Raw genomic sequence first — 13,722 nt, 5'->3', positions numbered from 1 at the left:
GCACTCAGGTCTCTAACCCCGCAGGAAAGCGAGCACGCGGCTCTCTAACCCCGCAGGAAGCGAGCACGCGGGTCTCTAACCCCACAGGAAGTGAGCACGCGGCTCTCTAACCCCGCAGGAAGTGAGCACGCGGGTCTCTAACCCCGCAGGAAGCCAGCACACGGGTCTCTAACCCCCAGGAAGCCAGCACACAGGTCTCTAACCCCGCAGGAAGCCAGCACGCGGGTCTCTAACCCCGCAGGAAGTGAGCACGCGGCTCTCTAACCCCGCAGGAAGCGAGCACGCGGGTCTCTAACCCCGCAGGAAGCCAGCACGCGGGTCTCTAACCCCACAGGGGGTGAGCACGTGGATCCCAGCTGCCCCTGCGAGAACCGACTTGGCTCCTGGACGCATTTCATTCTTTTTAAAGATTTATTTAATTATTTGAAAGTCAGAGTTGGAGAGAGAGGAGAGAGGGATCTTCCATCTTCTGGTTCACTCCCCAGTTGGCCGCTATGGCTAGAGCTGCACTGGGTCTCCCACCTGGTGCAGGGACGGCTTCCACAGCTCTCCCAGACCACAGCAGAGAGCTGGATCGGAAGTGGAGCAGCCGGGAATCAAACCGGCGCCCATGTGGGATGCAGGCACTGCAGGCGGCGGCTTTACCCGCTGCGCCACAGCGCCGGCCCCTCCTTCTCCCTTTGAAGAATCACCCATCAAGAGTGGGTGGCCCCAGGGTGCTCTTGCCTTTTTTTGTTTTTGTTTTTTACAGGCAGAGTGGACAGTGAGAGAGAGAGACAGAGAGAAAGGTCTTCCTTTGCCGTTGGTTCACCCGCCAATGGCCGCTGCAGCCGGCGCACCGTACCGATCCAATGGCAGGAGCCAGGTACTTAACCTGGTCTCCCATGAGGTGCAGGGCCCAAGCACTTGGGCCATCCTCCACTGCACTCCCCGGCCACAGCAGAGAGCTGGCCTGGAAGAGGGGCAACCGGGACAGAATCCTGCGCCCCGACCGGGACTAGAACCAGGTGTGCCGGCGCCGCAAGGCGGAGGATTAGCCTAGTGAGCCGCGGCGCTGGCCTTGCCTTGGGTTTTTAAAAGCCACCCTTTCACCAAGCAGCACTCTTGCCGCCTGCCCTGCTGCGCTCACGAGGTCCCGGCGTCGATGGGCACAAGGGTCACTGTCGCCCCTGTGCAGCCCCCAGGGCCCCGTGGCTTCCACGTCCCGGGATTGTGGCTGTGGCTGCAGGGTCCTGGGCAGCTCCTTACCCCACACAGGCACCCACCTGCGAGCCCACCCAGGGCCACCGTGCCTCTGCCTTGGGGAGACCCATCCCCCATCCCCTGCTGGGCAGGCCTCCCCGCCAGGCCCGCCCCTGCCCCGGCCGGGTGAGGCCTGAGGCTCTGCGCGCTGTTCCGTTCCCACGTCAATGCCTCCAGGACTCCTTCCCCCACAGGAAACGCTCCCTCTGCCTGGTCACAGCCTGGACCAGGGCCAAGTGCCGGTCCTAGGCTGCAGACCTGAGGCCGGCACTGGGAGACAGCTGGGAGGGGCCCTTAGGGTAACGAGAGACCCCCCTCTGCCCCAGGAGGCGGCGGTGCAGACCCGGGGGTAGCTTGCTGAAGCCGGGGGCCCTGCTCCCGAGAGAGGGGTGCCCGGAGCCCTCGGGAGCCACAAGAGTGCCGTGAGCACGCTCGGCCCCTCGCCCTGGGTCGCCGCTTCCTCCACCCAGTTCAGGAACAGGGGTCCCCATCAGCCAGACCTCGCTGGAGACGGAGGGGCACCCGCAAACCCTCCCACCGGGGGCCTGAGTCGGGGCCGCCCCCAGCCCGCACTATCTCCCCCTCTCCCAGCCCTCACCCACGCCTGTACCTGGCCAGCGGCCTCCCACCCTGGACAGGTGCCCTTCGGGACCAGATGGGCGCACAAGGCCCCGTGTCCAGGAAACGCAGACCCTGTCCCGTCTGAGCCATCCTGGGTGGCTGCATCCACCCCGTGGAGGCGCTTGTTCTTGGGTGAGCGCGCATGCCCGCTTCCCCACCCCGGCACGTCCCCCCCACTTGGGACACGAGCAGGTCCCCTGAGGCTGCCCTTCCCAGGGTTCCAGGACCCAGCCTAGGTGCTGCCTGAGGGGCCGGCGCAGCCAGCACAGCCAGCGAACCACGCAGGACACGCCGGGTGCGCTGGGTGGACACCAGGTCCACCTCCTCTCTCCATGCTGGGAGGCGGGCCCGGGGGTCTCCGGTGGGGGTCTCAGCCGGGCAGGCTTGGCTGCCCAAGGGCCCAGCTGCAGTGGAGGGCGTCCCGGGGTGTGTCCTGCCCCCTCTGGCACACTGCCCCCTTCCCAGGACACGCCCCAGCGGCCTGTGGCCCCCAGGAGGGCTTTGCCAGCCCAGGGCCCCAAACCTGGGGCGCCCATTGGGTGCCAACAGCCAGCAGCCTCCACAGACCCTCCCCAGACACACGGGACGGAGGCAGGGACTGCGCTGACCCTGCGGGTCCCCAGGGGCACCTCCTGCCCCCTCAGCTCAGGCCAGTTCAGGTGAGGCTGCCCTCGGCCCCGCCTCCAGCAGCTCCTCCGACAGGGTGGACAGCTGGTCGGTGGTGTCCGCCGAGTCCCCAGGGAGCGAGGCCTCCTCGGGCGGGGAAGGGGAGTCCTTGCGGCCGGGGGCAGCGCCCTCCACGTCGCTGTCTGCCGGGCGAGCGGGCGGCGGCGGCGGCAGGCGGGTGTCCCAGGCGGGGCAGGAGGGGAGGTCGGCGCTGCCATAGGACAGCTGCTCATCCACCGGAGACAGAATCTCCGCCAAGATGCCGCCGGCACGGGGGGCACGTGGGGCCCCGGCTTCCTCCAGGACAGAGGGGCGTCTGTCCCTCCCACCACCCCGTGCCAGGCCACCGGGGCCCCCAGGAGGAGCCTGCGGGCTGGGCGGGACCTGGGGTGCAGGCCAGGCCTGCAGAGGGGCCGTCTCTCCCCCGCCGAAGCCCACCCCCTCAGACGGGAAGGACAGCGACAGGTCCGAGTCCCCGGAGGAAGAGGGGTGTGCGGTGACGGCCCCGTCGGCCGCCTCGGGAGACGCCCTCGTGGCTCTTCCTGTGTCCGATCCGGTGGTCGGGCTCTCGCCGCTTCTGGGAGCTTCCCGCCCGTCCCTGGGGCCCAGGGAGGGGTGCAGCTGGGGTGCCACTCGGTCTCCGAGGAGGTCGGCCGAGCTGTCTGCGGGGGACAGGCTGCCGGGGGCTGGGCCGGCACCGGTGCCAGGTCCTGGCAGGTGTTCCTCGCTGTGCTCGTCCCACACGTGGCTGGAGGCCTCCGACAGCTCCGACCCTGCCCCTGCCCCTGCCCAGGGGGCATCTGGAAGTGGCAGTGACCAGCTCCCCGAGGGAGGGGACGGAGGGGACGGAGGGGGCGGAGGGCTATGCCCCAGCTCCGAGGCTCCCGCCCCTGCTGCCTCCACAGAGAGGCCGCCCAGGGCACCAGCCGCCCAGGCCTGCGGCCCCTGCCAGCTCAGCCCCCCTGTGCCCCCGGGGACGGAGGACGGAGGTGGGCCCAGGGCCTCCCAGGAGGAGCGAGTGGAGAGCCCCCAGCCCCAGCCCGTGGGGGGATCGTCCTGGGCGCCCACACTGGACGGGGAGGCGGAGCTGTCCGACAGCTGCACCAGGATGGCCTTGGCTTTCTGAAACCTTGTGGGGGAGGGGCCAGGCCCCCCGCTGGCAGAGCTGGCCCAGGAGGCGGGGCTTGACCCCTGCACTTCGGAGTACGTCCCGCAGGCAGACGCAGGGCTCAGGCCCCGGGGGGCCGCAGGCTGGGGCAGGGGGCTGCCCGGGCACTGGGCGGCTGGTACCCCCTCCTCGTCCAGGTTGGCAGGAGCTGCAGGGAGGGGGGGTTTCAGGAGGACCCCTCCCTTTGTGCCAGCAGGGGCAGCAAACCCCAGCCAGGAAGACCCCAACTGGGGCAGAGTTCAGTCCCTTTGGAGGCAACCCAGTGGCTAACACTACCCCCCTGCCCCAGTGACACAGGAGCAGCTCCGGGGTGGGGGGCTTCTCCAGCCCAGGGACCCCTCTCACAGAACCACAGCTGCTGTCCAGCGACCCAGGGCTCCGCTTTGCCTGGCTTTGCTTTCGTCTGAGACATGGAGGGTTCCAGAACCTCCCACTTGGCAGCCCTCTGACGGGGAGTGGGGCTCGTGGGCAGTGGGGAAAAGCCCGGCTCTGCCTTGGACACTGGTCCTGGAGGACCCAGCAGTGGGGACGCGATGGCCCCTGCGCCAGGCTGGGGTCCCTGGAGGGGCGCTCACCTGGGGGGGCAGCCAGCAGGGGGGCTCCCAGCCTGGAAAAGGGGGCACTGGGGTCCTCCGGCTGTCGGGCCTCCATCCTGGAAGCACAGAGAAGCCCTTGGGGTGGGGCTGCCAGGACCCCGAGGGGACCAGAAAACCGCCTGTGCTCTAGGGATGACGATGGCACACTGGCCAGTCCCCCCGAGCCGGCCCTGCCCTGCTACAGCCCCCGCGGGACCTCGGGGGGCATCTTTGTTTCCCGAAGTCGTCAGGGTTCCAGGTGCCAGGCTCAGCAGCCGAGGGCGGGGTGCCGGCCGCCTGGCTGCACGCCTCAGGGCCCCAGCCGGGGGGGTCCCGCACCTCTGCTCCCCTGACCGCACGCTCTCCGCTGCCTGGGGCTCCTGCACCGGGCTCCTGGCCAACTCCAGCGCCAGCTCTGCCTCCGGTCTGCTGGTGCTGCCTTCGGCCACCTGCTGAGAACGTGCCGGAGGGACGGCTAGCCCGCCCGGGCCGAGCCCCCGCGGTCCCAGGAGCCCCTGTTAATTTAGGACAAAGACCATCCCCCTCGAGGGGGCCATGGAGACCCCCACTCACCAGACCTCCCCTCCCGCCCAGCTGTTCAGTTTTGAGGGGAGACCCAGAGAAGCGCGAGTCGCAGAGCGCGGAGCCTGCGAGAAGTCTCTGAGGTCCCCCCAGAGCGCCCCCGCGTGAAGGCCCAGTGCCCCCGCGCCCCAGCTCACACAGACACCCCCTCCATCCCGGGAGTTTCGGCTCCGGTCCAGGGAGCTCTCAGTGTGGCAGCCCCAGGCCCGGGGCTCCTCAGCCAGGGCGGGGCTCGGCTTGCTCTGAGGGTCTCCTGTGGGGCAGAGGGGCCGTCAGCACCAGCGCGGGAGCAGGTGCAGGGCCGGGGCGGGGACGGAAGGGGCTCCCAGGGGCTCTGAGGCCACGTGAGATTCCTGGAATCCAATGGATGTGACGTTCCTCCAGGAACAATACGTGGCTATCGTCCAGCAGTCAGTGATGGTCTCAGTAAGCAGCTTCTAGAAAAGCCATTAAACATTTCAAGATCAGGGCCGGCATCGTGGCGTAGCGGGGAAGCTGCCGCCTGCGACACCGGCATCCGTGTGGGCACGGGTTGCTCTCTGCTGTGGCCTGGGAGAGCCGTGGAAGATGACCCAAGTCCTTGGGCCCCTGCACCCTGCGTGGGAGACCCCAGAAGAAGCTCCTGGCTCCTGGCTTCAGTCTGGCCCAACCATGGCCATTGCGGTCATCTGGGGAGTGAACCAGCGGATGGAAAAGCTCTCTGTCTCTGTCTCTCTGTGCCTGTCTCTGTCTCTCTCTCTGTGTCTCTGTCTCTCTGTGCCTGTCTCTCTCTGTCTCTGTCTCTCTGTCTCTCTCTGTCTCTGGTTCTCTCTGTCTCTCGTTCTCTCTCTGTAACTCCTTCAGTTAGATCAAACTGGGAGGGCTCCTCCCCTTTGCCCCCAGCTGGTTCTGTCTGGGTGCCGCCCACCCTGGCCGCCCTCTGCCTGCACAGGTGTGTGTGGGGTGCCCGGGCCGGGCGGGGGCCATGGGGACTTCACCGTTCTGTCCCCGATTCCCCAGGACTTGTCCCGCCGCCCCCCCCCCCCCGGCTGGGCCGGGTGTTGGCACCGAAGCCCGAGGCACTGGCCCGCAGAGAGGGGCCCCTGGATGTTTCAGCTCCGTCCCCAGGCCACACCCACACAGGGTCACGAGGTCAGCTGCTGTCGGCTGAATTTGAGGCCTCACTGGCCTCAGGCCGCCCAGCGGCCAGGAGGACCTGGAGCCCAGGGGCCTCGTGGGAACCCCGCCAGCAGGACGCCCGCCCTCTCGCCCACACCCCGGGCAGGAAGGACGGCGGGCTTCCCCGATGGCCAAGGCGGCGTCTCCTGGGGAACAGGCAGATCAGGGAGCAGCGGGTGCTGTGGACGCAGGGGCCCAGCCGCCCGCCTCCGGCCCCCGCCTTCGTCTGCAGAATGGGGGTGGGCGCACAGCCCCCTCCACGGCCCCAGGATGACGACAGCACACGTGTCCCCGGGGACAGGGAGGGAGGCTTCTGCCCCACTCCCGCCCACGGTGCCCACAGCAGCCTGACCAGCAGCCCGCCGCCGCTGACTCTAGGGGGGTCCCGGAGACACACCGCACCCCCAGCCCCCCGGCTGGGCCCCTCTGGGCTGGGCAGAACCGCTGTAGCCTCTTCCTGCCCCAACAGCTCTGCCCTGAGGTCCAGCCTCTGGACACCCCGATCTGGGCCCTGAGCGGCCGCCTCCTGCTCCCGGGTGGGGGCTGGGGGCTGAGCTCCAAGTGCCATCCTGACACCCAGGGAGGTCTGCTCCCACCCACCGCCCCCGGGGACTGGGCCCCGAGCCAGGCCTCTGGGCCACGTGGATGGTTTCAGAAGAAGCGAGGCGGGCAAAGCCTCAGCCTCGGCCCCCAAACCTTACAGCCGTCTAGAGGAAGGCGCTGGGGCTGTGTCAGGAAGGCAGGCTTTAATCCCCCGCCGCGCCCCGTCACCCCTCAGGACACGGAGCCGGCCAGTCTTCGGGCTGTGAAGGGGTCCGAGGCCAGGGCAGGGGACCACCAGGGCCCGTCCTCCTCCACGTCCCTCGGGGGCCTCCCAGCGCTGGCACAGGGGCCGCCGGGCAGCACCCACAGCGGGCCGGCCCGCCGGCTGCTTCCCAGGGACCTACCTGGGGGCGGCTCCCCGGCTTCCGGCAGCCAGGGCTGGGCTGGGGTGGGGCTCCCCGGTGTGGCCTGCGTGGGGAAGCCAGGGAGTGGGGGGAGTCACCACAGACCCACCAGTGCCACCAGGGGCAGGAAGCTACCTCCCAGGGATGCCCCCCGCCGCGGTCTGGCAGGAAGGGGTCCCGGCCCCGGGGGTGCCTACAGCCAAGGCCGGGCCCAGCGGCTGCTGTCGCATGTCCAGGAGGCTCAGGTGACGCACCGCCGGCGGGGCCGCACGCAGCTGCTCCCTGGGTTCTGCGGCACAGGCCCAGATGTCGCTGGCCTGCACCGGGCCTCGGGGGGTCCCCAGACCTGGGAAACAAGCGGAGCCGGTGCTGAGAAGGCCCCTCGCTGATGCCCGAGCCCTGCGCCCTGACGCCTCCCCCGTCCTGAAGCCGACCCGCCCCCTGCCGCTGCGGTGTCGGAGGCCCCGCCCCCTCCAGTGCTCCCCAGGCCGCACCGCCCACCGCCCACCCCACACCGGGGGAGGGGCCGCTGTCCCTCTCACCAAACCTCCCAACCACAGGACGAGGCGCAGGGAAAAGCACCAGCGTCCCACATGGGCACAGGTTCAAGCCCCGGCTGCTCCACTTCCGACCCAGTGCCCTGCTATGGCCTGGCGGGCCCTGCGCCCACGTGGGAGGGCAGCTTCCTGCTACCGCGAACCCTGGGAGGCAGCAGGGGTGGCCAGAGTAACTGGACGGGGTCCCAGCTCCTGGCGACGGCCAAGGCAGAGGGAGCCAGCCCTGCCGCCAGGCCCCCGTGAGCTGGGGGCCGCCGCATCCTCACTCCCCCTCAGGGGAGGCTCTGCCGGGACAGGCGGTGCCCTCGGCAGGTCTGCGTGGCTGCACCTGCCCCGCCGTGGTCCAAGGCCTACGCTTGGGGGCCCCAGGGCAGGCGCCCTGTGCACCCTGCTGCACTCAGATACCGGCCAGCGAGGCCCCGGGCCCCACCACACCCTGGGCACGCCTGACGCTGCCCCTGCTGCCCGGGGCCCAGATGAGTGACCGCCCACCCTGGCTGGCCGCCGCCGCTGCCCTGCCCCGTACCTGGGCCGGCCTGGTAGTCGCTCTCCGCCAGCGGGCTGCTGGCCGCAGGCACGCCCTCTCCCCACCTCGGCCCCGAAGCTGCCTGGGCGGGCGTCGTGTGCGGGGGCTCCGTGGCAGGCCTGTGAGGCGGTGCCATGAGGGTGACCACCGGCCCCTGACCACGGCTCCCTGCCGCCTCACCACACACCCAGGGGCAGCTGAGGCCGGAGGCTGCACAGGACACAGGGTCCCGGCCCCGGCCCACGCAGCCCCAGCCCTCGCGTGACCGCCCGGCTGGAGGCGGCGCTACGGGTCAGAGACAGCCGTCCGTCTCCCCTGCATGGCTCTGCCGAGGTTCTGCCTGGAGACGGGCCACCGTGTGTGTGTGCACACGTGCAGGCATGTGTGCTTGTATGTATGTATGTATGTGTGTGTATGCAGGCGTGTGCATCATGCGCATGTACCTAATGCTGTGTTACAACCCACATGTATGTGCACGTGTCTGTACATGTGATGCATGCATGTGCATGTGTGCACGTCTATGTGTGTGCATGGGTTATGTGAGTGCGTGGGTTATGTGAGTGCATGCATGCATGTACATGTCTACATGTGTGCAGGCACGTGTGCATGGGTGACTGCACACGCATGTATGTGCATGTGCACACGCACACGTGTACATGTGTGTATACATGGGTGTACGCATGTGTGCATATGTGTACGGGTGTGAGTACGTGTGTACATATGCACACGTGTGTACACACGTGTGTGTGCGTGTGTTGCATGGGCTGTGACTATGTGTGCCTGTGCACCTGCTGAAGCCCCCTCCTGGAGCTCTGGGAGGCGGGGGGGCTGCAGCCCCAGGGCATGGGCTGCGCTGCGGGGACAGCAGGGGACCCAGGGACCCCGGGGGCTCCTGGGGGCAGGGCCTGCTCGGGGACACCACCTGCACTTCTCCCCAGGCACCTGCTGCCCCCACCCAAGGGCAACCCCGTGTCTCCCTCCCGGATGCACCCCTGGCCGGCCGTGGGCAGGAAGAAGGTGATCCTGTGTCCAGAGAGTCCGGCAGGAGCCAGCCGAGGGGCTAGAACACGGCTCCCATGGGGGCAGGGCCTGGAGGCTCTGCACACGGCCCCCCAGGGGGCCGGGCCCCCACACGCCCTCCCAGGTTTAAGCCCTGCCTGGCACGTGGGGTCTCAGGCCAGGACCCCAGCCCTTCTCGCGGCCTCGTCCTGACTGGCCCCCAGCCCACCCGGGCACCTCCTGAATGAACAAACAAGGAGGTGCGCCCCCTTGTGGGCGTGCCTTAACCCTGGCAGACAAGGGGCCAGTTCCGAGGGTGGGGCTTGGGGAGGGGAGGGGAGGGGAGGGGAGGGGAGGGGAGGGGAGGGCCCGCCCACCGCGTGCGTAGCGGCCCCATCTTCCTCTAGCCCCGCGGGCGGGCCGGTGAACCCGTGGTCAGCCCAGGCCACTGGGCGGTTGGACAGCTGCCCGGCGGACAGGCCCGGAGGGTGGGCCTTGACCTCCCAACTCAGGAAAGAGGCTCTGGGTGGGGCGGGGGCTGCTCCTGGGGGTCCTTTCCTGGCGGGGGCCACTTCCTGCTGCTCAGGGGTCCTTTGGCCAATCAAAGCTCCTCCCGGCCAGCACCCCTCCCCCACCCCATGACTCACGCTGGACAGGGCCCCTCATGCCCTTCTGCCGCAAACCAAAGCCAGCGGCTCCGTGGCCCATGGCCAGGCCTGAGAGGGGGCAGGCACCCAGAGCAGCCACACACTGGCCCCCCGCTGGCTTGTCCCGGGGGGCCGGCACCCCAGGGTCGGCGGGGGAGGACGCTCCTAGTGGACACAGCCTGCCCAGCACACAGCCATGGGGCCAGCCCGGGAGCAGGTGCCCCCTCTGTGCCCGCAGCGGGCAGGGCCGCCGGGGACACTCACTGCAGAGCCTCGGTGCTGTCACGGGGTCTCCAGGGGCGGGGGCTGCTGGGGCCCCTGGGCCACGGCGTCTCCATGGGGCACGGCGTCCCCTCAGGCTGCGGGGTCTGCCCAGAGCCCCTCTGGCGGGCGGCCTGGAACCGGGGGCTGCAGCTCTAGGAGAGGCAGTGCGGGATGAGCCCCCCGGCCGTCTCTGATCCAGCCCCCTCTGGGGGGGTGGCCTTCACGCGGGCAGGGGGCCCATGGCACCGAGGACACTGTGCCCCCACGGGCGCCAGGCCACAGTGGGAGGTGCCTATCCCAGCAGGGCCTGCAACCCTGCTCAGACCTGGGGGCCCAGGCCCAAGCTCCCAGGGTGCTCCCCGCCCCCCAGCAGGCTGACCTGGGGAGCCCAGTGCTTTCATTCCTGTCCCCAGCCCGGGTGCCCACGGCCTCCTCCCCATCAGTCCCATGGGGAGGGGGAGCAGGAGCCCCTCCAAGGTCAGCCCAGGACCCTAGGAACCACTGGCCACGCCCCTCCGTCCTGCGCCTCCCACCGCTCCCATGTGCGTCGAGCCCCACCCTCTGGGAACTGGCCCCTTGGTCCTCCAGGGTTGAGGCACGCCCACAAGGGGGGGCACCTCTGCCCGCAGCCCCCTCCCTCGCATCCCCGCGGGCCCACTGAGCACCCTGCCCGGCGAGCACGCCCACCTGGGACTGCAGCCCCCTCCCCCGCAAACCCGTGAGCCCACCTGGGACTGCAGCCCCCTCCCACATCCCCGCGCCCACCGGGGCCTCAGCCCCCACCCGCACCCCCGCGCCCACCTGGGACTCAGGCCCCTCCCGCACCCCCGCGCCCACCTGGGACTCAGGCCCCTCCCGCACCCCCGCGCCCACCGGGCCCCCCCCGCGCCCCCGCGCCCACCGGGGCCTGCAGCTCCTGCCACAGCAGCGCGGCGGCCCTCTGCACGCACAGGACGTCTTTCTGGTGCTGCAGCAGCAGCGTCCGGTCCCGGTGCATGGACAGCTGGATGTCCCGCAGGTGCCGGATCTCCCTCTGGACCCGGGCGGGGCCGGTCAGGGCGGAGGGGGCCAGGCCCAGCCTCCCCCCGCCCTGTCCCGGCTCAGCCCTCCCTGTCAGCCCCTGTCTCCCACCTGGCCCGGGGGGTGGGCGGGCTCGGGCGCCCCGCCCCGCCCCGCCACGCCCCGCCCCGCCCCGCCGGCCGGTACCTTCCCCTTGTCAAGGCTGCTGAGGGCTCGCTGCTGCCTCTCGGCCAGGGCGGCCCACGCGGCTCTGTCTCCCTGGCTCCGCAGGCGCCTGGCGGAGGACGGAGGTCACGCGGGCACTGCCCGGGCCCCTCGCCACGCCCTCCCGGGGAGCAGGTGCCCTGCATGGGGGGACTGGGTGCCCTGGGACCCCACCCCTCACAGCCACTCCTGGGTCTGACAACGCAGCGAGGGTCCCTCTGGGGGGCCGCCAGGAAAACCACGTTGGCGCCCGGGGCCGGGGACAGGCGGCCCCGACGCCTCAGGGGAGCTCGCGAGGCCGAGGCGCGGCCGCTCGTCTCCCGCGTGTCCGGGGCCCTAGCCCTCCCCGGCCTCGAGCGCCAACACCTGTGGCTCCCCGCGGCGTGGAGCCTGGGGGCGGGGCGGGGCCGGGGCCGGGGCGGGGCCTGGCCCGGGGGCGGGGCCGAGGCCGGGCGGGGGCGGGGCCGAGGCCGGGAGGGGGCGGGGCCCGGGCCGCGCGCATGCGCTCACCCTCGCTGGTGCTCCAGCCAGGCCAGCTCGGCGCGCGTCGTCTCCTCCAGCGCCATCTCGCGCAGGCGCAGCAGTGCGGCCTGGTGCTGCGCGCGCAGCCGCTCCTCGCGCAGGCTCTGCTCCAGCATCTGCGCGGTGAGGCGGCCGCGGGCGCGGGGAGCTGCGGGCTCGGCTGGGCGTGGCCTCGGCGGCGCGCGCTGGGGCGGGGCCGCGACGGACAGGTCAGCGCCCGCGGCCGCCGGGAGCCCTCGGGACTGCGCGCCTGCGCCCCGCGGCCTCGCGCGTACCTGGCAGGCGGGGTCGTCCGGGGGCTGCGTCCGGGCGGGGGCCGAGGGCTCTGGGGGCGGGGAGGGGGCGGGGTCAGCCTGCAGACACACTGTGCGCGCCGCACCAGACCCCGCCTGCAGACACGCTGTGCGCACCAGCCTCCACCTGCAGACACGCTGTGTGCACCGCACCAGACCCGCCTGCAGACACACTGTGTGCACCGCACCAGACCCCGCCTGCAGACACACTGTGCGCACCAGACCCCACCTGCAGACACACTGTGCACCGTACCACAGACCCCGCCTGCAGACACACTGTGTGCCTGCACCACAGACCCCCCCACCTGCAGACACACTGTGCGCACCATACCAGCCCCCACCTGCAGACACACTGTGCGCACCAGCCTCCACCTGCAGACACACTGTGCACCGCACCACAGACCCCGCCTGCGGACACACTGTGCGCGCCGCACCAGACCCCGCCTGCGGACACACTGTGCGCACCAGCCTCCACCTGCAGACACACTGTGCACCGCACCACAGACCCCGCCTGCAGACACACTGTGTGCCTGCACCACAGACCCCCCACCTGCAGACACACTGTGCGCACCATACCAGCCCCCACCTGCAGACACACTGTGCACCGCACCACAGACCCCGCCTGCGGACACACTGTGCGCACCAGACCCTGCCTGCGGACACACTGTGCGCGCCAGACCCCCGCCTGCAGACACACTGTGCACCGTACCACAGACCCCGCCTGCGGACACACTGTGTGCCTGCACCACAGACCCCCCCCACCTGCAGACACACTGTGCACACCATACCAGCCCCCACCTGCAGACACACTGTGCGCACCAGCCTCCACCTGCAGACACACTGTGCACCGCACCACAAACCCCGCCTGCGGACACACTGTGCGCCTGCGCCACAGACCCCGCCTGCAGACACACTGTGCGCACCAGACCCCGCCTGCACACACACTGTGCACACCAGACCCCGCCTGCAGACACACCGTGTGCACCAGACCCCCGCCTGCAGACACACTGTGTACCACACCACAGACCCCGCCTGCGGACACACTGTGTGCCTGTACTTCCTCGGTTCTAACGCAGCTGTGAAAGCCGCAGAGCCCTGAGCCCACAGTGAGTTCGTCCTGCTCGGGTCAGTCCGGCGCCGCCGCCCACGTCCACGCAGCCCTGCTGGGGCCTGGGGGAGCCCCGGCCCGCCCCGCCCTGGCTGCTGCGACCGCCGTGGGTCTCAGCACCCTCCCTGCCCCTCGCTGACAGTCACCTGTCAATCGCCTGTCAATCACCGCGCCGGCCTCTGCACAGCCGAGCGCACCCTCAGGAGCCCAGGAGCACCCACCGCGCTGTGGGCCAAGCCGGGTCCCCACGCAGCCGGGCCAGCCCTCCCCCACGCACGACCGGGCCGGCCTCACCTGCGAGCCGGCTCACCTTCGCCCGGGGAGGCCTCGGCAGCGCCCCCCGCTGGGGGCGGGTGCGAACTGCGGGGGGAGACCAAGGCTGGGGCCCCGCCCTCACCGGAGACCCCCGCCCCGCCCGGCCCCGCCCCGGCCTCACTGGGGTCCAGCCCCGGCCCAGCCCCGGCCCCGCCCCGCCCCGGCCCCGCCCCGGCCTCACTGGGGTCCCGCCCCCGCCCCACCCCGGCCTCACTGGGGTCCCGCCCCGGCCCCGCCCCGGCCTCACTGGTGTCCAGCCCCGCCCCGCCCTGGCCTCACTGGGGTCCCGCCCCGGCCCCGCCCCGCCC

At 70.9% G+C, this 13,722-nt stretch overlaps 1 protein-coding gene across 4 annotated transcripts in view; it reads right to left on the bottom strand.

The window, feature by feature from the left end:
- Positions 1-400: 400 nt before the first annotated feature.
- The window catches only part of CCDC187 (coiled-coil domain containing 187), a 31,611-nt gene continuing 18,289 nt past the window's right edge, over positions 401-13,722 (bottom strand). For 2 of the 4 annotated variants that reach the window (XM_070059184.1, XM_070059174.1), the window contains exons 13-25: positions 13,410-13,459; positions 11,974-12,023; positions 11,687-11,883; positions 11,159-11,246; positions 10,854-10,985; positions 9,953-10,104; positions 8,043-8,161; positions 7,157-7,305; positions 6,960-7,023; positions 4,992-5,107; positions 4,612-4,724; positions 4,273-4,349; positions 401-3,845 (exon numbers count right to left, since the gene is read on the bottom strand). In XM_070059184.1, the coding sequence (XP_069915285.1) occupies positions 2,509-3,845; positions 4,273-4,349; positions 4,612-4,724; positions 4,992-5,107; positions 6,960-7,023; positions 7,157-7,305; positions 8,043-8,161; positions 9,953-10,104; positions 10,854-10,985; positions 11,159-11,246; positions 11,687-11,883; positions 11,974-12,023; positions 13,410-13,459 (2,644 nt within the window). In that variant the 3' untranslated portion in view covers positions 401-2,508. The remainder of the gene's footprint in view (positions 3,846-4,272; positions 4,350-4,611; positions 4,725-4,991; positions 5,108-6,959; positions 7,024-7,156; positions 7,306-8,042; positions 8,162-9,952; positions 10,105-10,853; positions 10,986-11,158; positions 11,247-11,686; positions 11,884-11,973; positions 12,024-13,409; positions 13,460-13,722) is intronic. The other 2 variants (XM_070059175.1, XM_070059181.1) reach the window with 2 other exon arrangements.

Source organism: Oryctolagus cuniculus, chromosome 1 (genome assembly GCF_964237555.1).
Source record: "Oryctolagus cuniculus chromosome 1, mOryCun1.1, whole genome shotgun sequence".
Lineage (NCBI taxonomy): Eukaryota > Metazoa > Chordata > Mammalia > Lagomorpha > Leporidae > Oryctolagus > Oryctolagus cuniculus.
Note: the sequence above shows the minus strand (reverse complement) of the source record. Positions and strands in the feature narration are given on the sequence as shown.